Here is a 23,533-nt window from a genome sequence, read left to right as displayed (position 1 = left end):
TCAAAGGCACTGCATCGGCTTCATCCGCAGGGGAAACGAGTCTTTACACATGAAACAGAGAGACTTCAGCGGCCACTGTGGCGGACGAGACGAGAATACAAAAGACTTTCAGGAGAAAGAAGGACGTGCCGTTGTGGGATTGATATTCTGAAGAGACGCACGCTCACGTCACACATGATCTACGATTCTCCAGAAGATGCAATACCTGGAAATCCTTCCTTGTCTCACGAGATCATATCTCCACCTTAAGTTATTCCCTGCTGTTTGAAACCCGATCTGACGCCCGAGAGGCTTTCAGATGAAGACTTTCAGGAGGATCCGATCCCAGCGCTGACACACTGCTCACACAAACACTCAAGAAACAAAAGAGGCTTTCACTGTTAAAACAGCAAGAAGACTCTGAAATAATCCAGCGCATGTCGACATGACATCAGATGTGACTGGCTTTCAATAAATCGAGAAACTGCATGAATTTTCAATGCATGTGCAAAAACCACTGGCGACTTTATTTCTCAGAACTGCATCTTATAAAGTCAGAATTCTGACTTTTTTCTCGCAATTGCGACTTTATATCACGCAATTCTGACTTTTTAACACATAATTGCGAGTTTATATCTCGCAATTCTGACATCTTTTCTCAGAATTGTGAGATATAAAGTCCAATTCTAAGAAAAAAAGAGACTTTATTCTTCTTTTTTTACCTCAGAATAGTATGGAAGCTTGTTTCCGCCACTGAATAATAAATAAATAATAATAATTGCGACTTTTTATCTCACAATTCTGACTTTTTTTCTTACAATTGCGATATATCAAGTCAGAATTGTGACTTTTTTTTCGCAGTTCTGAGAAATAAAGTCGCAATTCTGAGAAATAAAGTTGCAATTGTGAGATATAAAGTCGCAATTGCGGGATATAAAGTCACAATTCTGAGAAATAAAGTCGCAATTGCGTGTTATAAAGTCCGAATTGTGTGATATAAACTATTCTGTGGTAAAAAAAAAAAAAAAAAAAAGTCCATATTTTTTTTCCTTAGAATTGGACATTATATCTCACAATTCTGAGCAAAGATGTCAGAATTGCGATATATAAACTCACAATTGCGAGAAAAAGTCTGAATTCTGACTTAACACGCAATTCTGACTTTATAACACGCAATTGCGACTTTATTTCTCAGAACTGCATCTTATAAAGTCCGAATTCTGACTTTTTTCTCGCAATTGCGACTTTATATCACGCAATTCTGACTTTTTAACACATAATTGCGAGTTTATATCTCGCAATTCTGACATCTTTTCTCAGAATTGTGAGATATAAAGTCCAATTCTAAGAAAAAAAGAGACTTTATTCTTCTTTTTTTACCTCAGAATAGTATGGAAGCTTGTTTCCGCCACTGAATAATAAATAAATAATAATAATTGCGACTTTTTATCTCACAATTCTGACTTTTTTTCTTACAATTGCGATATATCAAGTCAGAATTGTGACTTTTTTTTCGCAATTCTGAGAAATAAAGTCGCAATTCTGAGAAATAAAGTTGCAATTGTGAGATATAAAGTCGCAATTGCGGGATATAAAGTCACAATTCTGAGAAATAAAGTCGCAATTGCGTGTTATAAAGTCCGAATTGTGTGATATAAACTATTCTGTGGTAAAAAAAAAAAAAAAAAAAAAAGTCAATTTTTTTTCCTTAGAATTGGACATTATATCTCACAATTCTGAGCAAAGATGTCAGAATTGCGAGATATAAACTCACAATTGCGAGAAAAAGTGTGAATTCTGACTTAACACGCAATTCTGACTTTATAACACGCAATTGCGACTTTATTTCACGCAATTCTGACTTTATATCTCTCAATTCTGAGAAATAAAGTCAGAATTGCAAGATGTAAACTCGCAATTGTGAGATAAAAAGTCGCAATTATCTTTTAAAATGTTTTATTCTGTGGCAGAAACAAGCTTCCATAGAATAGTTTATATCTCACAATTATAACTTTATAACACGCAATTGCGACTTTATATCATGCAATTCTGACTTTATATCTCCCAATTGCGTATTATAATGTCAGAATTGAGAAAAAAAGTTAGAATTTCAAGTATATTTTTCGCAATTGCGAGTTTATATCTCATAATTCTGACTTTATAACACACAAATGCGACTTTATATCACGTAATTCTGAGATAAAGTCAGAATTGTGAGATTTATACTCGCAATTGTGAGAAAAAAAGTCAGAATGGTGAGATTAAAGAGTCGCAATTATCTTTTTTATTTGTCACTCTGTGCCGGAAACAAGCTTCCATAGGAAACTGCATCTGAACGTAAAGATGGACTGAAAAATATCTGATTTTGGAAACTAAACAACATAAATTATGTTGCTAAAGTCAGCATGAAATTAAAATTCACCCTATTTATTTTCTAAACTCACGTGTTCCTGGACTTATTGTGAATAATTCATCAGTGCATGTTAAATAACTTTATAATCTTTTATCAAAATGTACCATCCTTTTCTGTTGACTACACAAATCCATCTTACTTTCCAACCAATTGTCAAGAAACACTTTCCATCGTCCAACCAACTTTTGATGGATAACATCAGGTCATGTCTTGCATTATTTAACTAGCCGAATACTGCTTCAACTCAAAATACATAAGATAACGGATGTAAAACGGTCACAAAAACTTGCTTTAAAGTGCCTCTATTATGCTTTTTGTGATATTCTCTGTCATGCAGTGTGTAATGAAGCTGTTTGTGAGTGTAAAAGCTCTGCAAAGTTTCAAAGATCAAAGATAAAAGTTTCTCTCCTAAAAGAAAGAATTGATTTCAGTCTTACAGGAGCTCAATCTACGTAGGTTTGTAACTAATTTGCATAATGTCCGCCTCTGGTCTTGATTGGCTGAACAGCGTCTCTTAGCCCCGCCCTCAAACACTGTCGTTTATCTGAGACTGGAAGAGTTTGGTTCGTGTTGTTCGTGTGGAGAAGACGCTGTTTTCTGAGATTGAGACGGTAAAACCCACGCCATTGCCACTGTTGGTATCACTGTGATCAAGAGCTGAGATTCAGATATGATAATGAGCGTTTGCTTTCTGACCAATCAGAGCAGAGCAGCTCTCAGAGAGGCGGAGCTTAGAGAGACTGAATCCTTTATTGAGCGTTTTCATAAAAGGACTGATGTATATTATGAGGAAATTAAAGTGTTTTTGACATTAGATGCATGTAACACTATTGTAGGAGACTCTAAAACAACATTAGAAGCCTTTAATAATAGCATAATAGGGGCACTTTAATGCATCATCTAAACTCTCTTGAAATGATCCTCTAACCTGCGCCAGTTTTGCAGAACCAGTGAAGGCAGACGCACTGGTCACATCGCCCTGGGCAAGAGCAATTACCCACAATCCCCTGCTGTCTGACTGCAAGCATATGCAGGAGGACAAACACGGCTTCCAGCTCAACTTCAGTCCGTGTGCTGGTTTATACAGCGCTCCAGAGTGAGACGGGGAGAAAGGTTTCTGACGATGAAAATTTTAAAGGCCGGGTGCATCATTAAGAATTAAGCACCATCGTGGCGGCCGTAAGGCAAGACTTTATGAATTCACATCCACACATAAGATGATTCACATCCACACATAAGATGATTCACATCCACATAACTGACTCAACATGCCAGCTGTAGATATAATGGGTCTAGCTCTAAATAAATAAAATGCATTGAGTTTGACAGAAAAATATGAATTAAAAGAGCATAGAGAATGCCACTATGATAAGTCAAAATTACTTCAATATCTGCACCAAATTGTATATTTTTGCTCAGTTTGGGCCCCTTTTTTTTTTTTTGGACTATTATTTCATATGTCTGGACTTCAAGGGTTAATGCATTATTAAAAACAAAATGTATAGAGCTAGCATTTATTTTTATTAGCTAACATTAACAAATATTAATAAATACTGTAAAAATATTGCTCATTAATGCATGCATTGGGTCCCTATGTAAAGTGTTACCATTAAACACTCCAGCAACATTCCTATGGTTGCTATAACAACTAAAATAAAAAATAAGACGAGCCCATCCACTGTCTCTGACAGCTACAAGATTTCTGTTCTTTTATGAATAACGTGTCCTGACTGTAAAATAAGCCCCCAGATACCAGTAAAGCTTTAAAAAGGACAATTACACATAAGCAGTTTATGCAACTCATTTGCATAATCATTCGCTCATGCCACACCCACTTCCTGAACCGTTTACCATATATGGTTATAAAGTGTTTCCGAGTAAACAGATTAAACACAACATATGCTGCTTTTCCGTTTATAACAGATGCCACATCAGAACATATTCATAAACATAATTAGGACACGCAAACACCGCCAAGACGGATTATGAGCCGAGGCACAAAGAGGAAAGTGACCGTACATCCACAAACTCCCAAAACTATCTTTAATTAGTTTCTCATTAACACACGTGAAAACCAAAAGCACTGACTTCAACACATACAGTTGAAAACCAAGACATTTTGTGCTTATGCGTCTCTGTGTATTCCAGATCTGCTCTTTTTATCTGCCCAAAACAACGAAAACAGCGACAATAAAAACGGCTGGCTCCTTCTGGATGCATAAAGTGGAATTGGAATTGATTTGGCGACAAGAAACGGATGGCATTTCAGAAATATAAAGCTTCAAGGCTTTTAAAACTTTAGTTTTTTAACTTTCAAACAAGCCTTTGTCGACCAATTCAACATTCAAAAGATTATGTTGACAAAATGACAAAACACGTCAATTTCGTAAAAACTCCTATTTATTGCAAAAAAGTTTTTACGCTCGCATGAGGGGTTTTTCAGGCAATTCGAAAAAGGAATATTTCGCAAAACTGCAATGGAAACGCATTTACAGTCACCTGACGTAGATGACGCGGTGTGTTTGGACAGAATACGAGACAGAGCTCTTTATTAAATTCATATAAGACAAAAGAATTACAGGAATAATGGATTCTAAACCTCAAATAAATGCCACAATCAGGACCTCGAAGCAGATCTGAGGGAGAAACACCCAGAAACTCCTCATATGAGCCACTCACGAGTATAATAAGGGTCGTTCCTCACCATTAATGATTGGAAAACACACATACGTTTCCTTCCATTAATAATAATAATAATCTCTAGTGCGGGACGTGGCTGTGATATATATATATATAAACTTACCAATGTCCGTTGCCATGATTTTTGGAATGACTTATCTCGAGAGAAAAAAAAATTACGTTTTAGTCGCATAACATCGGTTAATGGAAACGCGGTCATTTTGCAATAGTTTTTTGTCGATATTTAGAAAAAATAATAAAAAGTTGCAAAAGTTTTGCGCAAATCTTTAATGGAAACGAGCCTACTCAGAAACACACCACATTATAGAAGTAAAATGGGTTGCAAACATCAGGTTGACTCACTATTTTGCCAGAATATGTGTGTACAAATTGTTCAAAACAAAGGTTATTTATTGGCATCGATGGTTTCATGAAGAACCTTTAACATCCATGGAATCTTTCCATTCCACAAAACGTTCTTTAGATTATTAAATGTTCTTCACAACAAGTGAAGTAAAATGGCTCTTTTAATGTCCCTCTGTGGTGAAAATCAAGCTGTTTATATGTCTATGTAGTGTTTTTAATACGCTTTAGGACAAACCATGTGTAAATTCATAAGTCGACAGCATTGCTGAGTATTTCCTCCTTAAAACTGCAGTGAACCAAAGACAGTCTCAAAAACACACTTTGAAATCGCTGGTGTTTCTGACGTCACAAACTACCTTGTAACCAATCAGATCAACGTGTGATCGTCAACCAGTGGATCTCTGAGCTGAGGGAGTGAGTGGAGGCGGGGCTCATTTGCATATTCATAGAACCGCGCATACTAAATGAGGCAAGGGTGTCGAGTTACATTCAAGATATTTTAAGACATGAAAATTTGAAGAATTGATCACTGAAAGGTTCTTATAGGAACCAAAAATGGTTCATCACGTCATCGCTGCGAGAAAAACAACAACCTCACAGGCAACAAACTACCTTTAATCTGATTTATTCACAGCAGGTGCAACAAATCATTCTCAGCGCATATTTTCCTGTGAAACACCATCTGTGAAAAACACTGCATTATCAGAGTCAAGACATCTGTCTGAAGCATGACTGCAAGATAACGCAGATTCTTCTTGACATAAATGATAGTGATTGTCTCAGGAATACTGCTGTTATTAATAATAATGACGCCGTGCTGCAGAGCTATTAATCAATCACTACTTCGGCACACAGATATCACAGATATAACATTTGAGTGACGCTTCCCTTCAGCAGATTCTGCTAATTGTGCTCGAATCTGGTCTGAAGTTTGAGGTTTGCATCGCATTATACAAACACAGGTGTTATCGTGACAGGAGCATCAGTCGCCTTTCCCTCAGCAAATCTTTTTAAGGACTACAACAAACGGCTGGTAGAGACTACACGAGCTTCCTCCCGGGTTAGTGACATCACCAACCCTAAAATTTACATAAACCCCGCCCCCTGAACACGATTTATAGATTATCATGACAGAATATGCTAATCAATGACTAGAAGATAGCTACACATCAGCTTCATAAATTCATCAACTAACCATTCAGAAATGTCCTGTTGCTTCTACATGTTGTCACTTCTTCTTGAGTCTCTCCATCATTGTCTGACTCCGGTTTGAACATAAAAGGCTAAAAGTTTTTGAAATTTTCAGTGCATGTGTGTGAGTGCAAACTATTGTAGCTTTGCCCCGTGTGCCGGGAGCAGCAGCTTATTTGCATTTAAAGGGACAGACACAAAACGGTGTGTTTTTGCTCACCCTCAAAAAGTGACAACTTTAACATGCTATATAAAAATATCTGTGGGGTATTTTGAGCTCAAACTTCACAAACACACACACACACACACACACACACACACACACACTGGGGACATCAGAGACTTATTTTACATCTTGTGAAAAGGGCATTATACCACCTCTTTAAATATGCAGCAAGCACAAATTACTCACAAGCTGACTGGTAAACTGCGATATTAAATGGTTTATATCAAATAGTAAGAATAACTACCTGACCATAAGAGGCATGAGTTGTTCAAATCATGCCATCTACTAACATTTATTATCAGAAGATTATCTAGAATGCCAAGTTTTTATTCTTCATACCTCCATGTGGTGACAAATATTTGAGGAATATTCCTCATCTACCTACAAAATAAAGAATTTAATAGCATAATATAACATAACATGAAAAAATAAGCTGACGCAACAAAACAAAACACAAAATGTAATAAAACATAACATGAAACAACAATGTAAAAAATTAAACAAAACAATGCGAAAAAATGTTTTAAGTTATGTTGTTCATGGAATAATCATGAAAAAACAAAATAAAACATAACATAAATAAAATATAAAACAATGTAACATAACATACCATGAAAGAACAAAACAACAAAAACAGCATAAAACATAAAAAAAAAACTTTAAATCTATAACATAAATGTAACATAACACCATGAAACAACATAAAATGAAAAATAATACATAACGTAACATAAAATGAATAAACACACAAAATATGTGAAAAAACATAAAAACAGTATTAAATAAAACAACATAAAATGAAACCGCATAACAGCATAAAGTGCAACATGTTTTTGTGACAGTGCTTTTTCGAGTTGCTAGGAAAACAAACAGCTCAATAAATGTATTGCATGGTAAATGCACGAATAAAAATCATGCAAAATACCATTTCAAGGCTGATAAGAAATAATTATGGCTGGTAAACTTTGAGAACTCACGTGCAACTATAGCAGGTGTGGTAAAAAGTTCATTTTGGACCCTGTCAGTATCACATCATACAGTGCAGAAGTAAAACGCAACATGTTCATCACTCGTCCTCAGCTGTAACGAGTCTTTTGGAAATACATTTTTTCATGCAGCCTGTAACAAACACAAGCAGACGAGAAGCTGAGGAGTGAAACAAGACTGTACAGAAGTGTAGCATGAGGCTCATCGACAGTGTTTACAGTGTCACGAGTGTGAATAAACATGAGCATTAATCACTCACACACACACACATCATTAGTGTGAGGAAACATCTCTACACTGGCATATGGCTCAATGCATCAGCGCATAATTTACATTATAACACTCCAGATTTCACTTCTGACCAGCGTGAACTTTCTGAAGTTTTAAAAGATTCATTTATTCACACATTATTCATCGTGCATCTCAATATCCAAGTGCATTCAGCTCTCTGGCGTAATGTAAGCATGCACTGCAATATTACATGGTCTTTTATCAAATTAACATGGTCATTATCAAATTGTCTTAAATCAATCTGACCGTAGCACTAATCAAATGTCTTCAAATAACTTGACCTCGATAAAAAAATAACTGAATGCATCAGAAGTTCATCTAGGATGCCTGAAGTTTATTCCTCAGACCTCCAGCATCTCGTCGTGTTTTTGTGATTATGCACTTTGAGTTTCACACAAACATGCATGGAGAATAGGCTCAATTAAATTGAAAGATAAATGCATGAAATAAAATCATGCAAAATACAGTTTCAAGGCCGCAATCAGATCTCTAGAGTGACGTATGGTATTTAAATTAGGAAGGAAAATAAATTAGTCATCTTGACTATATTCCACTTTAACTTTAGTCTCCAGTGTTCGTGCACAAGTGAGTCCAAAGGTAAATCTGCTCAATGAGATCATTAACATAAATTAAGAAAGAAAACAGATGCGTTTCATACAGTCTTTATGCTAGTGATGCACAATATATCGGCCACCAAATCGGTATCGGACGATAATATATGTTAATTTTTAATGTTATCAGCCTGATAAGAAGATTTGGCCGATATATTATAGTCGATAAATAATGTTTATTTCCTTCAGCTGAGACACTGTTCAACATGATGGTTTTGAATTGCTTGAAATATGATTGAAATCACTTTTTTTTTTTTAAGTAAGATACGCCAAAGTGCAACATGTGAAGCGCAAATCGGTCACTTTGGCTACATAAACTTAAAATAAGAACATCATTATAATTGTGTTTTGGAGATGAATTTTTTTTTTAATCAGGCTCTCAAAAATATATAAAACTTTGGATTTAGATTTATCGGCCAATATATCGGTTATCGGCTTTCAAATATAAAGAATTATCGTATCGGCCAACATGTTTCGGTGCAACCCTAGGCTTACACATCTTTATTATTTTAAATCCCTGTTCCTGGTGATCTTGAATCAGAATAAGTTCCTCTTGCAGCATCTCTTCTCTTCTCTGATGATGTGGGCGGGGCAACCTGTCACTCACATGAGATCAGCCAATAGCAAACCACAAACATCCAATCAATTCCCCACGGACACAATCAAGCCCCGCCCACATTTGTTCTAATCTGATGAGGTTCCCTAAAACCACAGGCCCAGCAACTGACCAGTCAAACCAGAACCCTTGGTCTAACACACACACACTCTCCGGCCCTCGCCTGTCACCCAAGTCAGTCCTGCACTGAATGACAGTTCCCAATGTGTCTTTCTCTCCAATAAACAAACACAAAACACACAATGTCCGTCTATGTAGCGCTAACTCATCCAGACAGGAGGACCTCGGGGAGCAGACGGGACTTCAGATGTCATTTCTCACACAACTTCCCCGTTTCCCACTCTCTCTTCCGCACAGCGTGAAGGAGATGAGCTGAGATCATGTGTGGAAAAAGTTTCCTTGCTGAAAAAAACTACAATATGAATATAAAACTTGTCTTATACACTAAAACATACAACCGAAACAATGTTTCTTCTCAACGATGCCAAAGAACCTTTCAGTGATCAGTTCTAAAAAGAACATCTGAATAAAGAACTGTTTATCACTATAAAGAAGCTTTTGTGCAATGGAACAATTCCATGGATGTTAAAGGTTCTTCACTATGTTCAAGTCACCATGAAATCAAAATGTAAAAAAAAAAAGGAATATTGCAGTAATTCTAATAAGTGATTTATCTGTGATTTATCTTATAATTTATCTAAATCTTAAAAAAAGTCCAAAACTACATAAATATATTCAGTAATAATCACATTCACAATAAGTAGGCTACACATTATCGATAGATATCAATAAGCTAAAATGAATCAAAACTTAATAAATTAAAAGTATGTTGTTGATGATAACAAATTTGGTTGCCAATCCATCGTGCATCCCAAATTGAGGACCTTATAAAATAAAACATGCAACATTAAGACATTATTTGAATAAAAAAAATTAAAACAATAATAATATTAATATAATATTCACTTTCATAGTTTGCATTGCAACAGCAGATACTGGGGCTAGTTGTTATATATCTCATTAAGTCTTGCACATCAGATTTACTCTAGCACTGTATGTTGGCGTAAAACATTTATTTCAACATAGATAAATGTAAAATTAATTTTGTTTTATTTTTACAATTGTTTTAATTCGTTTAACATTTTGCTGACAGCCTATAATACATAGATAATATGTATAACATATACATATACATTATAGCCTATATATATATATATATATATATATATATATATATATATATATATATATAAGAAAAAGTATTCTCAAATCAGAGCCAATCAGGTTCCCGATGTGACAACATGCCCCTATAGAGGTTATTAATGTTTAAAATGAACAAAATCGCTATTCATGGCAGTAATGGTCAAAAAAGGTCAATGGCATTTTTTGCAGTCAAGACTAAAGGTGTTTGTCTTTAAACATTTTTAAAGGTGATACTTTAAAAATATAGGCTACTACCCTTGCAATGTTGTAGTTCAGTCAGATTGTCTGTTCGGTTGAATTGTAGATAAATAGAAGAAATAACAGATTTTAAACTGACGCGGACAGTAAACGGCGGGAAACTCACGTCTCTGAAGCGGTTCCAGTGTTTGACGGTTCGGCTGTACTGGTGGACGGTTGAGAGCCACTGCTGCTCGTCCTCAAGGAAATTCCCGCCACCGATCTCCCGCGCTTCCCTCGCGCTCATCATCAGAGTCACGAGCAGCAGCTGAACAACAGATAAACCGCTCATGATGATCCGTTTCTCACGAAGAAACACGAGAGAGATTCGAGCGAGGCGATGGTCTGATCACCGCTCAGGTGACGAACTGATGATGAGGGCGAGAGAGAGAGGGAGAGAGGGGGCGAGAGAGAGAGAGAGAGAGAGAGAGAGAGAGAGAGAGAGAGAGAGAGAGAGAGAGAGAGAGAGAGAGAGAGAGAGAGAGAGAGAGAGAGAGAGAAAGTCGCTGTCCTGCATCTGTGCAAGTGCCGTTGAACTGAGGCAATTAAATTCATCAATTGATGTTGGCATTTACGAAATAAGGACCAAAACAGCATTAGGCTATATATTACCCATTTTACATATTTACCATGATAATCTCATGGTATTCTTTGAATACGGTGGAATAATATATAGAGTCGCCTATATATTACCTGTCAGTATTTTGTTGTGTCTTGTGTGTTCATTTCATTCCTGTGTGTTGGCTTCAGTTCAGTCTTGATCACCTAGTTAGTCTCCTTGGTTACTGATTATGTTCAGCTGTCTGTCATTAAGTTCCCTGTGTATTTATTATGTTTAGTATGACCCTCATGTCCCACCACAGTACATTTTGTATGGATATTTTCTCTTTAAAAGCCATTAGAAATATCTCACCACCATGATATAGGGGAAAAATCATTTTCAAACCTTAACTAAACGCACTTAATCCCTTAAAATGCAAAGTCCAGTGGTGATTCCATACTTGGATATATGTAGTCAACATTTGAAGTGTATCAAAACCTTTCATCAAAGTTATAGATGCATTTTTTGATATATAGGACAACTTGATCCACTTCAAATGTTGACAACTGTATATCATGGTATTGAATGATTACCACATTAAAATACTCATAAGCATAAAACTATGTTAAGTAGGCTACTTCAATGGTATTACCAAGTAGTACATGTCAAAAACATGGTAAAACTATGGTATTTTTGTTAGTGATGATAATGCAGGGTATTCACCACGGTTTGTTTCAGCACTAAGTTAATCTGTTTTAGTGGAATATTTAGAGGAATAAAGTAAACCAGAGATTAGTCTAATGAGCATATGAGGATTCAATAATAATCCCAGATTATACTGCAATTTCCCCGCTCTGACGACATGAGAGTGTGTGATGAACAAACATGACCACCATCATCATCTACACACACACATCAGCACACGTGTGTGAAATGGACATTTTCACTTTTCGATCATTCTTCTGTTTCAAAAGTCTGATTAGACGTTCTCAAACAGATAACATAATCTGTTTAATCCGTAATAATCCGCTTTCTCTACAATAATCTCACATTTTATTTATCCATTCAACCCACTGGAGGTTGCTTAGTAAATCAAACTCTTTCCGGATGTCTGTCAAAAGCACAATTTAGAAATGTAGGCTATATTTACAATCATATCTATGATCCCAGAAAATCAATATGGAGTTAGATTAATAAAGATGACAGTATTTCAATAGACCTAGTGTCAAATAATCAACTCTTACATGTTTATTTATGCAGCGTTTGTAAATATGAGGCTACTTATTTTAAATGAACACATCTGAAATAAATCTGTCTCTAAACTTGTTTGCTGTTACAAAATGAATCAGGAAAGTATTGAGTTAAACCAAAGCAGCCCAGCAGGGTTAATGAGGCATTTCATCGTTGACTAAATGGAAATAAATCCTCAATGTTTAAATCATGTGCTATAACAGACTTCTTCAGATTTAGATTTTTTGCTACATGACATGCGACTATAAAACGCTTTCTCTTCTTTAAAGACGTCTGGAGATTATTAATGAGGAGCGTTGCTGAACTGAGAGGTTGTGAATGAGATGTGGAGGTTTGATGTGTGAAAGAAGCCCACGGCATTATTCACTGAGTGGGAAGAAGTGAAATCAGGTTACACTGCCTCTATAGTGACAGAAAAGCCAGCATTATTCAGCATTCACCAAATATTATAGTTCATATTTGACTTTTAGATATATTAAGTTAGTTAAACTCAATGTAATTGAGGCAATTAATTGCCTCAAAAATGTTGTTTTGAGTCACGTTTTTAAGTAAACAAACTCAACATATTTCAAACAATGACAACACAAACTAATAAACATTGAGTTTGGTTAACATAAAATGGTGGTTGTGTACTTCTTTTTTAAAGTTCTGTGAACTTATTCCAGTGGTTTGAAAACTCGAAACTTTAAGTCATATTAACTGCAAATATTTGAGTTGAGCTAAATGAGCACTTTAATTTAACTGTTATCTAAAGGTACAAGTAGTAAGTCATCCAACCTTTATGTTCTGGAAAATGTTGACTTCATTATTGGTGTTTATTTAAATGAAATATTGTTGTATAATTATTATAAAATGTTTGTTTACTATTATCATTGTTAAAATCATTGGATCATCCATCATTATTGCAGTGATTATTATGTTTCTAGCATGTTATATGTTTGGCGACAGTTCTTCTAACCCTAATTAATAGAGTGTGTAGCTTGTCCCCCTGTCAATCATTTTGTCCCTTAAAACTCATCTCTGATCACCAAAATGTCATATTTAAACGTTTTTTCCCTAAAAATGTCTTTATGCCTTAAAATATCTTGAATGTAACTCGACACCCTTGCCTCATTTAGTATACGCGGTTCTATGAATATGCAAATGAGCCCCGCCTCCACTCACTCAGCTCAGAGATCCACTGGTTGACGATCACACGTTGATCTGATTGGTTACAAGGTAGTTTGTGACGTCAGAAACACCAGCGATTTCAAAGCGTGTTTTTGAGACTGTCTTTGGTTCACTGCAGTTTTAATATACACATATACATACACACATACATGTTTGTTTATATGCAAATTGAAACCACAGTGAGACTGATCAAGTCAGACAGATTCGCATACACACTGTTTTTCTAAAAGCGTGAAGTTTTCTTTTTTCATGCTGTGATCAGCAGGCGATTTCTGTAGTCATGAGTCGACCTCTGACGTAATCAGACAATTTACCTTTAAATTATTCATAATATTGTGCATAAAAGTCTAAATCTCATTAGTCCAAGCTGAGATTCCTGAGAGATTTCAGCAGAAAGAGTTAATCACTAACTAACCAGCAACATGATCAGATCTTGATGTTCTGTGCTTAATATCTCACATATAAAATGACACTCTAAACTTGAATTTCAAATATCAAACTAGCTGTACATAGTCGTAATGTTTAAATAAACTGGATATAATTCAGAGAAAGATAGCTTAGAACCAGCTTGTCTTACAGTAATACAGTCCTGTCTTTATTAAACTCATTTGCGCTGAAAGCATTGCTGCATTCATAATGAGCCACTAATTACATCCTGGCAAACATCCATTTTAGTTGAAACATTTCAAAATTTGTGAAGTATTAGTGCATTTCAAGAGGCTGATTTATGTCCGCTTTCATCTCAGCTCTCAGAAGAGAATCTCAGCTCAAATCTCATTAACTTACAAACCAGCATCTCTGTGAACGAGTCTCTCTCCTCTTCCTCTCAGGAGACTCTCTGGCTCTGATGAAGACATTGTGCTGACCTTTAACACACACACTCACACACACACACACATGAGAGAGAGATTGAAAGAGAAGCATTTTGGGTCTAAATCCGGCTGTAACGCGTGTCTCAGGGAGTGTGGGTTTAATTCTTTGCTTTTATATAATGGATGAAGGCACTTGTCTGACTGTAGACTTTCAGTGTTGTCAAGCTAAATGCTACATTAAGAATGTGCCTCACGTGTATTTATATATACTGTACATCCACAGTAAAGTCTGAACTATCAGCTTTAGACATCAGAAACATGCTGTATTCATTAACATCACAACACGACTCTGAATGTCCAAACAAGGAGTCCCTCTGTATAGTCTAGATGGAAATAGGGGTCCAGGCGCACACCTCGGCTTTTTTTATGATTTTTTAAAATCTTTAAAGTGTCTATTTTCAGAATAGATCTTTGTGTGTTCATACTAAAGTATGGTTAATTGCAACATTAATTTAAAGTCCCCCTGTGGTGAAAATCCAGCTTTTAATGTTGTTTATGTGTCTATGTGGTGTTTTTAATCTGCTTTAAGACAAACCATGTGTAAATTCATAAGTCGACAGCATTGCTGAGTATTTCCTCCTTAAAACTGCAGTGAACCAAAGACAGTCTCAAAAACACGCTTTGAAATCGCTGGTGTTTCTGACGTCACAAACTACCTTGTAACCAATCAGATCAACGTGTGATCGTCAACCAGTGGATCTCTGAGCTGAGTGAGTGAGTGGAGGCGGGGCTCATTTGCATATTCATAGAACCGCGCATACTAAAGGAGGCAAGGGTGTCGAGTTACATTCAAGATATTTTAAGGCATGAAGAATTTTTTTCAAGGAAAAGAATATCGGTGATAAAAGATGTGTTTTAAGTGATAAAATGATTGGTTCACTGCAGTTTTAAGGAGAAAATACTCAGCAATGGTGTCGACTTATGAATTTACACATGGTTTGTCTTAAAGCGTATTAAAAACACCACATAGACATATAAACAACATTAAAAGCTGGATTTTCACCACAGGGGGACTTTAAATTAATGTTGCAATTAACCATACTTTAGTATGAACACACAAAGATCTGTGTTCATCAGGGTATTTCATAAAAACTTACATGTACACAGACATCAACTTACATACTGCATGAATATACACATATATGCATATATATATGTATGAACTATATGTAAATATGGATATATACATGGATATGGATATGTATATATGGATATATACTGTATATATGGATGAACTGTTTAACCTTATTTATTAATCTGAACTGTGCAATAAATCAAGCAGTAAAAGCTTCATATTTTCATTAAGAGTCTCAAGGCTGAACTCGACAGGTTTCTTTTGAATAAAATAGCGCTGACATTAACCTGAAGAGAGACACGTTTTCTCTCTCTGGACTGATTTTATGTTTTATGTGTCATCATTCCATTCAAGAGCATCTCAGAGCAAACAGCCTCATCGTGACCTTATAGCGCCACCTGCTGGACACTGACCGACAGTACGACACAGACAAGACTTCAACAGAAGACACTGTGAAGCAGTGGCTCTCAACCAGGGGTCCGGGGTCCACTAGGGGCCCTAATTAGATGACTTTGCCATCTTGAATAGTAATCGTGCTCTATAGCGCCACCACCAGTTCAAAAACTCAATTTTCAAATGGTTATAACATTTATTTAACATTTTGTTCTAGAAAAATGAAACTTAATACACCCGATTCCTCTCATCATGCCGATCACATTCAACATCTTACATTAAGGCTCCGCCCATTACAGTAGTGGCCATTTTGAAAAGTAGGCTACAGTATTCTGATTTTTCACAACTTTTCTCAAATTTTGCCCAATTCTTACGAAAACTGGCTCAGATGATTTCTGGGCCGAGCCGCACAGAAATGACCTAACAAGTTATGATGTCGCAAATCTAATCTTATTAAATTAATTGAATACCTTTATTTGTATTATATAGCTACGGTTCAGAGGCTGTTTCTCAGCCAAACTTTGATCAATCTAAATGAAACTTGGTATGCTTCATCAGAGCCATAATCTGAGGGGACATGCCAAAGTTGGAAACAGCGCCCCCTATGGGTCATGAAATATGCAAAAATAGCAATTTTTGCTAATAACTTTTGAGCAGTTTGTCAAAAAAAATCATGATCTTGTTGTCTATGGATTCCTTGGGTCATGGATAAAAATTCCTGACATTTAATCTACATTCAAATAAAACACTGGGATAAAAATGATTGTAGTGCATAGACTCTTGAAACCAATTGTGCTGCTTCATAATTCTTTGGAAATTGAGATGCATCTTTTTTCTTGATACATTTATGAATAGAAACACTGGGGAAAAATGTTTTTGTGCATTGAAATGCTCTTTATATTCATATTTACAATGCATGACAAAGATAAAGGATTATTAATGTGTAATCCTATTTCAATCAGTAATTTGGAGGCGTTTATGAGTTATGAGTGTGTAGTCATGAGAATGTGACGTGTCCCGCAGAGGAATAGTATCCCGTGCTGTCAGTGGAGAACCGCTGAGAGATCTGCACTGAATTCAGCTCAAACGCTCCGAAATAAACCTTGCCGAACATCTGCAGAAAGACACAAAGAGACGATTATTATTCATCATCAATATTTACATTAAAGAATCAGAAACAAAACCATCTCAGCGCTGTTACTGTGGAAACAAGAGCGATCTGAACACGGATGATTAATTATTTAAACACAGTTTAATCAGTTTAACTCACGTTTCTGCTCTAAAATATGATGAAACTAAGAGAGCAGGGGCCTCATGTACAAAGCCTTGCGTTGAATTCATACTAAAACATTGCGTACGGACAAAGCTGTAAATGTGCGTACGCACAAAAAAACCCAGATGTATGAATCTCTGCGTACGAAGGATCCCACGCATATTCTCTTTGTACATCCCAGTTAACATAAAATTGAGCGCACATGCACGAGCACAACGCCCCACCCAGTCTCCTCCCTTAATTCAATTAATCTAAATATGGTAATGAGTCCACTTTGGCAAAAGTAAGCAGTAAGAAAATGGTGACAAGAAACGAAACTTTACAGAAAGTGAATTGGAGGTGCTATCGGAGGTAGAAACGAAAAAAAAAAATATTTGGAACTTTGTCCTCCGGAATTAATAACAAAAGGAAAAAATATGAGTGGGAGAGTTTGCCTGATGCCGTCAATGCGGTGGGATCGTCGTACTGTAGAGTAGACTGAGTACAGTTGAGACACTTTTTGCATTTTGATTTTTCACACAAAAATAGACACTGAAAAGAAGTGAATTTCCACATGACATTTCATTAGCTTGTAGACTAAGATATTATCAATCAATAATACCCACAAGTAGTTTATATTTTCCACAATTAGCTCATAAAAATAAGGTGCTTTTTGTCTCAAATTTGCCTCAACTGTACCCATATGTGGTACAGTTGAGACACCCATTTTTAATGATGTAAAGGTAACTAACCATTCATTGTAAATATAATAAATAAGGAAGAAAATAACAATCGGGCAACATTTTTGTTTATTCATCCATTTATATTCATTCATTTTATTTAAATTAGCACTGGTTAAAATGTATAAAGCAGGAACAAGATATGTAAAAATATTTATTAATAATAGCCTACACAGTTTAAATACCACAAATATCTAATTTTATTTTAATTTGCGTCCTATGCTGGCTAATTATGACGTTTAATCTGTTATCATAACACTGAACAACTAAACAGTGTGTTTCCTAATAGAACTCTATCGGGGGTACAGTATGGGTCTCAACTGTCCCCCGCTGGCCACCTCGCATATTTCTCTAGATTTTGCAATTACCTTGCATGACACAATACCATGAAATATGCCAGTTTTTAGGGCACAGAATAACGTTTGTGGTGATACCAGATACGTTTAACAGTCACATAAGGATAATAAGCTATTCATTGTGTACAGTGCATGGTGAAGTGAACGTCATATCTTAGAAAATCTTAGAAGATCTATCTTCGGATCGGAGATGCTTCCGTTGTTCAAATTTCCCACGATCAAAGAGGACACTAATATGCACGACGTGCACAGCAAAAATCACAACTTGTGCTTGGTGCGAACGCAAGTTATTTAAAGTGTCTCAAATGTACACATGTCTCAGCTGTACACCGTCTACCCTAAATGACCTTAAAAAGAAATGGTCTGATATAAAGGTGGACATTAAACCAAAGCTGTCATTGTCATAGACTAAGGGTTGTATGTATCAGTTTGCATATGCTTTTATATGTTCTTACTTAATAATAATTGATAGAATATTCCCATAAGGCTCGTGTGACAATATATGTCAATTATTTTATAAATTGCAAATTAATAGCAATGCTTAGACTTGTAGAACAATTCGTTGTGTAATGTTTGCAACTTCACTTCATTGCCTGTAAGAGTCGCCAAAGGACAAAAACACTGAGAAATGTACGTACGGCAGACATGAAATTGGCGTGGAGGAACGCACATTCTCGCGTTAATTTCACTGTTAGTACATACGACCGTGAGCGTGAAAGCTAGCGTACGCAAAGTTTTTATGCGTACGCAAGATTGATACATGAGGCCCCAGATGTTTTAAATAACTTATTTTTTAACCAACATTCACTGGAGTTGTTTTCCCAGAATTATTTTGACCATTTAATGGAACAGAAGTTCTGAGAAAAAAACAGGCGTAGTGGTTTCTGGACAGAACACCAAAAATAAAAAACAGCCTCTGTCTGTCTGTGTGTATGTGTGTGTGTGTGTGTGTGTGTGTGTGTGTGTGTGTGTGTGTGTGTGTGTGTGTGTGTGTGTGTGTGTGTGCGTGTTGAAGTTCTGCTGACTGCCAACAGGGGGCGACAGATACTCAAAGTAAGCTCTTATGTTTTTGTTTTTATAGCTTTCATGCAAAGCAATTTGATGGGACATAATGGGTGAACATATGATGGGAATACCATGGTAACGGCATGCATTATCACTTGAAGTGTAATATTAGTTCTAACATTCAGTGCTGTGATTATCAAGGTAAATGTTGCTCATCAACTGGTGCAATACTTCATTTATATCTATAATATCTCGTCTCCTCCCATGTTGCAATCATGTATTCTGTCTGTACTGATAAGACTTCGTATTGAATGTGAACTACAAATTCATGTACGTATAAACTGTATGTACAGTAATATGTTTTAAAGTTTTTGAAAGAGTCTCGTCTGCTCACCAAGACTGTTTATATGATCAAAAATACTGTAAAAACAGTGAAATATTATTGTAATGTAAATCATCTGTTCTCTATGTGAATATACAGTAAAGTGTAATTTATTCCTGTGCTCAAAGCTGAATGTTCAGCATCATTACTCCAGTCTTCAGTGTCACATGATCCTTCAGAAATCACTCTAATATGATGATTTGATGCTCAAGGAACATTTATGATGATTAGCTTCTGCAAAAGAACATGATGTTGACCCTGGTTTGAAGACGCCAGACACACTGATCGGGTCGAGCTTCTCACCTGTAAGATGTTCCTGGCATTGAAAGCTTCTCGATCTTTAACGTTCGGTCTTCCTGAAGCTCCTCTATCCTCGGCTGAGAGAAACACAGAACAGGTTAGAGATTCAGGGCGCAGAGGAAGACCAATAAGAGGACAGTCTTCCTCACATGTGACTTGCCTTTAAACTTTAGGAACGCTTTGAAATCTTGCCTTGTGATCAGGGTTTGAAACTAACACCGGCCAACCCGGCACATGCGGGTAAAAATCAACTAAATTACATTTTTGGTGAAAAGGATGAGGATGAAAGGACGGGAGGAGACGCTGGATGACAGGATTTAGTTTGAATAAGAAATGAATGTAAGAAATCCAGATTTTATTATATATGTGTGTGTGTGTGTGTGTGTGTGTGTGTGTGTGTGTGTGTGTGTGTGTGTGTGTGTGTGTGTGTGTGTGTGTGTGTGTGTGTGTGACCCTGGATCACGTCACCAGTCTCGAGTCGCACGGGTTTATCTGTGGCAATAGCCAACAATACATTGTACGAGTCAAAATTATCCATTTTTCTTTTATGCCCGAAAATCATGAGGATATTCAGTAAAGATCATGTTCCATGAAGATATTTAGTAAATTTCCTACCGTAAATATATAAAACATGTATTTCTGTGAGTGAATGCTGCACAATCGCCAACATAGATTTTCTCAATGTTTCGATTTTGTTGCATCCTCAGATTCCAGATTTACAATAGTTGTATCTCGACCAAATATTGTCCTATCCTAACAAACCACACATCAATGGAAAGATTATTTATTCAGCTTTCAGATGATATATACATCTTATAGTAGGCTAGTAGAAGTTTTGAATGGCCGGTAACTTCAAAATTTAGTCCAGTGAGTGAAAAGGTTTATTTCAAACCCTGCTTGTGAAATAGAAGCGAACCAAGAAGAAAATGCAACATTGTATCATATAAACTCGCTGTTCGTGAACACAGCGAACGCCCTCAGACACACAACGCCCGCATTTCAACAACACTGATGACATAATGAGACGTGATCAACATGTTTATATCAGCTCACGGTGTTCAGGGATGCAATCACATTACTCAGCCAGCACACTGAAAACAGCACAACACACACATACACACACACACACACACACACACACACACACACACACACACACACACACACACACACACACACACACACACACACACACACAGTTACTCTCACGGCTGAATGAGAGCTTTGTATGATGGAGATGAAGACATTCACGACTTCAGAACAACATTGGGACAAACAAGCCCCTGATAAACACGTTGTTATTCTGCTTGTGTAACTCCACACGGTCCACCGGGGTTAGTGTGATCCAGGTTAGTGTGATCTGGGTTAGTGTGATCCGGGTTAGTGTGATCCGGGTTAGTGTGATCCGGGTTAGTGTGATCCGGGTTAGTGTGATCCGGGTTAGTGTGATCCGGGTTAGTGTGATCCGGGTTAGTGTGATCCGGGTTAGTGTGATCCGGGTTAGTGTGATCCGGGTTAGTGTGATCCGGGTTAGTGTGATCCGGGTTAGTGTGATCCTGAGGGGTATTGCACAAAAGTAGAATTAAGAAAGCCAGGATAACAGAACAGTCGCGGCTTGACCTAGTTTAATCAGTGCATCCTGGCTTAATCCGTTGCACGTTTGCTGAGCCAGGATGAGAACGCGCGGATATGTCAAGCCGGGAGTATATAGTTTGGATAAATGCGCGTTCACAGCATTCTTAAAAAGATCACGAAATCGATCACAGAATCACCGATGCAAAAATGGACAAAACCCGTGCGGCATACTTTTCGCCTAATGAGCAACAGCTTCTTATGGAAACGTATAAAGAAGTGAAACATATGTAAAAAAGGCAACACAGCTGCTGTAATAAAGCAAAGAGAGAATGCTTGGCAAACGATAGCGGACCGATTGAATGCACAAGTAGTCCAAATAACCAGTGCTCCACTGAAACCCTCATAATTACAATTCAAGGAGTTAGGCCCTACTTGTCATTTTCAAAAATAATTGTATACTTTGCCTTAAATGTGACCAGTGGACATGCATTTAACATGTAGAATAATTGCAAACACCTATACCCACTATGTGCATCTATTTGATCTATTTAGTTTATTTTATGTCAATAATCTGTTTAATCTTTTTACTCTTATCAATTTGTTTCTAATTGATTTGATGTTATCTATAATCAGATAATTTGCTCTATTTTTATCCATCTAATAGCCCCACATCATCACATAGCCTTCACCATACCTAGAGATTGGCATGGAGTTCTTTCCATAAGATCATCTCTCAATGCAAATCAAACTAGCTATTAGGCTAACTGAAATAAAACCATGCCAATCTCTAGGTATGGTGAAGGCTATGTGATGATGTGGGGCTATTTTAATCCCAAAGGCCAAGGGAACTTTATCAGGATGCATAGTATCCTGGATCCACGAAGTAACTGGCCTTTAAAAATAAAAATCTGCCTGCCTCTATGGGAATTTAACATATGGGGTGTCCTCACTTATGCACCCTGTATTTTAAGGAAGAACATTTATTTATTTACGATACATTATTCATTCACAAAGAAAATTGGTGTCCTTAAAGGTTGGATTTTTCCTAATTTTTTAAATTAAGGCATTAAGTTCAATTTCCAAAAGATGATTTTTTTATTCCTCTTTTTGGTCAACTTTAGCATGGGTGTCTAAACTTATGCATAGCACTGTATCTCATCAACTGCAATAAAATATAATATATTGATATTTTTTCTCATTCAACAGTACATTTCTACTCTATACTTGCATATATAGATATACATAGTCTATATTCTATTTCTCATATTGTATTGTATAGTTCTTTCTTTTGCACTGTGTTGGCATTCATTGTGGACAGTAAAGTTATAATTGCTCAGGAAAATCTGCTTTCCTCACTGGGTGTATGACAATAAATGCTTTAAATCTCGAATAATATTCATCAAACCTCTGACATTGAATGAACAGCAGTTTTCAATAATAACTAAAATAACAGTACGCATACTTGGATGAATGACAGTATATCTAGTATTTTAATGCAGGACCATGAAGTGACTAAAACACATTAATATCTAGTAGGATTTAGGGAGGAACTAGCCGATCAATCACTAGGATTAATCTTAGCCTGGTTGTTAGCCTGCTCCAGAGCAGGCTAGCTGCAAAGTGTAAATCTCCATAGTAACTTAATGTAGATTCATTTAGCCTCCCTTCATGCAACAGAGTCAGGGCTGCTCCAGGTTAGTGTGATACGGGTTAGTGTGATCCGGGTTAGTGTGATCCGGGTTAGTGTGATCCGGGTTAGTGTGATCCGGGTTAGTGTGACTGGACTGAGTGACTGTGATCATGTCGGTTATGAATGACGTGT

The 23,533-nt window shown here is 36.5% G+C and overlaps 2 protein-coding genes across 4 annotated transcripts in view; both read right to left on the bottom strand.

Annotated features, from left to right (window-relative positions):
* The window catches only part of LOC308706817 (testican-2), a gene marked incomplete at its 5' end in the record, with an annotated part of 36,633 nt that extends 25,542 nt beyond the window's left edge, over positions 1-11,091 (bottom strand). The window contains 2 exons of the mRNA XM_081392682.1: positions 3,321-3,509; positions 10,927-11,091. Coding sequence (XP_081248808.1) covers positions 3,321-3,509; positions 10,927-11,091 — 354 coding nt within the window. The remainder of the gene's footprint in view (positions 1-3,320; positions 3,510-10,926) is intronic.
* Positions 11,092-16,283: 5,192 nt separating this feature from the next.
* ascc1 (activating signal cointegrator 1 complex subunit 1) overlaps positions 16,284-23,533 on the bottom strand; it is a 14,585-nt gene continuing 7,335 nt past the window's right edge. For all 3 annotated transcript variants that reach the window (XM_081393633.1, XM_081393632.1, XM_081393634.1), the window contains 2 exons: positions 20,140-20,213; positions 16,284-17,215 (listed from right to left, as the gene is read on the bottom strand). In XM_081393633.1, the coding sequence (XP_081249759.1) occupies positions 17,099-17,215; positions 20,140-20,213 (191 nt within the window). In that variant the 3' untranslated portion in view covers positions 16,284-17,098. The remainder of the gene's footprint in view (positions 17,216-20,139; positions 20,214-23,533) is intronic.

The sequence above is a fragment of the Scardinius erythrophthalmus genome (assembly GCF_964197995.2).
Source record: "Scardinius erythrophthalmus genome assembly, chromosome: 18".
Lineage (NCBI taxonomy): Eukaryota > Metazoa > Chordata > Actinopteri > Cypriniformes > Leuciscidae > Scardinius > Scardinius erythrophthalmus.
This window is presented reverse-complemented; position numbering and strand designations above follow the sequence as displayed.